Raw genomic sequence first — 1,333 nt, forward strand, 5'->3', positions numbered from 1 at the left:
TATCTGTACACGCGTGTTCACAGCAGCATCATTCACAACAGCCAAGAGGAGGAAGCGAACCATGGGTCCACTGACACGTGATGGATAAAAACGTGGTCCATCCAGGCAATGCAATAGTATGAGGCCTTTAAAACGATATTCTGACACACCTGCTTGACATGGATGAACCTGGAGGACATCACGTTCAGTGACATAAGCCAGTCACAAAAAGACAAACGCTGTGATCCTACTCACAGGAGGTCCCCAGAGAAGTCGGATTCACAGACACAGATGGTGGAGCCGGGGGCTGGGGGAGGGGAGTGAGTGTGTAATGGGGACAGAGGGTGAGTTTGGGACGATGAGAAAGTTCTGGTGACGGACGGTGAGGACGGTGGCACAGCAACGTGCGTGTGCTTAATGCCGCTGAGCCGTGCCCTTACGGATGGTTAAACGGTACATTTTATGTTATGCGTATTTTACTACAATTAGAAAATAAATACCAGCCCCCCCCAAGCCCCGCTTACCACGTCATCTTCGTACCCCCCGGCCAGGACCAGGGAGTACGCCCCATCATTGCTCCGGCCATGGATGCCTGCGACATGAGGTCGATGGACCCCCGACTCGCTGACCTGCGGAAACCACCGAGAAGCGAGTGGCACCTTCTGGCCGGCGCCTGTAGAGACGCTCAACCCCACACGTCCTTTGCCGCCTGCAGAGCCGGCGGCCTGGCTCTCCCTCTGAAGGTGACACGCCTGTCATGAGACCCTCTTCCCCGACAGCACGGGCCGCCACCTGCTCGAGGGCTGGCGGCCCCGGGCGGAGGGGCCTCCGGACAGCAGTGCCCGTCTGCCGGTACCTGGACTCTGAAGCGCCACATGGTGCCCACGGGGATCCCCGGGATGGGTCCGTAGTGGTTGGATGGCACGATGGTGCACTCCTTGGTGCGCCCCACACACGCCATGCCCTGTCCGTGCCAGAAACAGAACGGAGAGCAGCGTGAGCGGGCGCGGAGTGCGGGGGATGCGGGGTGGCCGGGGCGCACGGGGCGAGGGCCACCTCACCTTGCCCCAGTCCCGCTGTGAGGACGACGTGGCCGACGCCATCTTCGCCTTCTTCTTACTCTCTTTCAGCTTCTCTCCGGCCAGCACCACCTCGCTGGCGTCATTTCGACACTCAGGACAGTACCTGTGACGACACGGACATCACCCCCTGCCCTCGGCCCGCCCCGCGCCCCAGTCCTGCAGACACGACTGGCTCCTGCCACCCTGTGCTGTCCAAGACACGGGGCCACTTAAGCTTACGCTCACGAAGGAATCCCAGCTTCTCGGGCGTACGCGCCGCACCGAGTGAGGCG

The 1,333-nt window shown here is 61.0% G+C and overlaps 1 protein-coding gene across 1 annotated transcript; it reads right to left on the reverse strand.

Moving 5' to 3' along the window:
• Positions 1 to 6: 6 nt before the first annotated feature.
• Positions 7 to 1,197, reverse strand: LOC102879972 (E3 ubiquitin-protein ligase UHRF1-like). The gene is made up of 3 exons (XM_006925277.3): positions 1,041 to 1,197; positions 836 to 943; positions 7 to 608 (listed from the first exon to the last, which is right to left on the reverse strand). Exons 1-3 carry the CDS (start codon positions 1,080 to 1,082, stop codon positions 465 to 467), a joined length of 294 nt encoding a protein of 97 aa, XP_006925339.2. The 5' UTR covers positions 1,083 to 1,197; the 3' UTR covers positions 7 to 464.
• Positions 1,198 to 1,333: the final 136 nt, after the last annotated feature.

The sequence above is a fragment of the Pteropus alecto genome, unplaced genomic scaffold, assembly GCF_000325575.1.
Source record: "Pteropus alecto unplaced genomic scaffold, ASM32557v1 C18501759, whole genome shotgun sequence".
NCBI lineage: Eukaryota > Metazoa > Chordata > Mammalia > Chiroptera > Pteropodidae > Pteropus > Pteropus alecto.

Excerpts from the sequence above, each read along its gene's own strand:
- LOC102879972 (XM_006925277.3), bottom strand. The coding sequence starts at position 1,082 with ATGGCGTCGGCCACGTCGTCCTCACAGCGGGACTGGGGCAAG. Across the intron at positions 944-1,040 it reads CACAGCGGGACTGGGGCAAG|GGCATGGCGTGTGTGGGGCG; the intron begins GTGAGGTGGCCC and ends TGGCACGGACAG. Across the intron at positions 609-835 it reads TGTGGCGCTTCAGAGTCCAG|GTCAGCGAGTCGGGGGTCCA; the intron begins GTACCGGCAGAC and ends TGGTTTCCGCAG.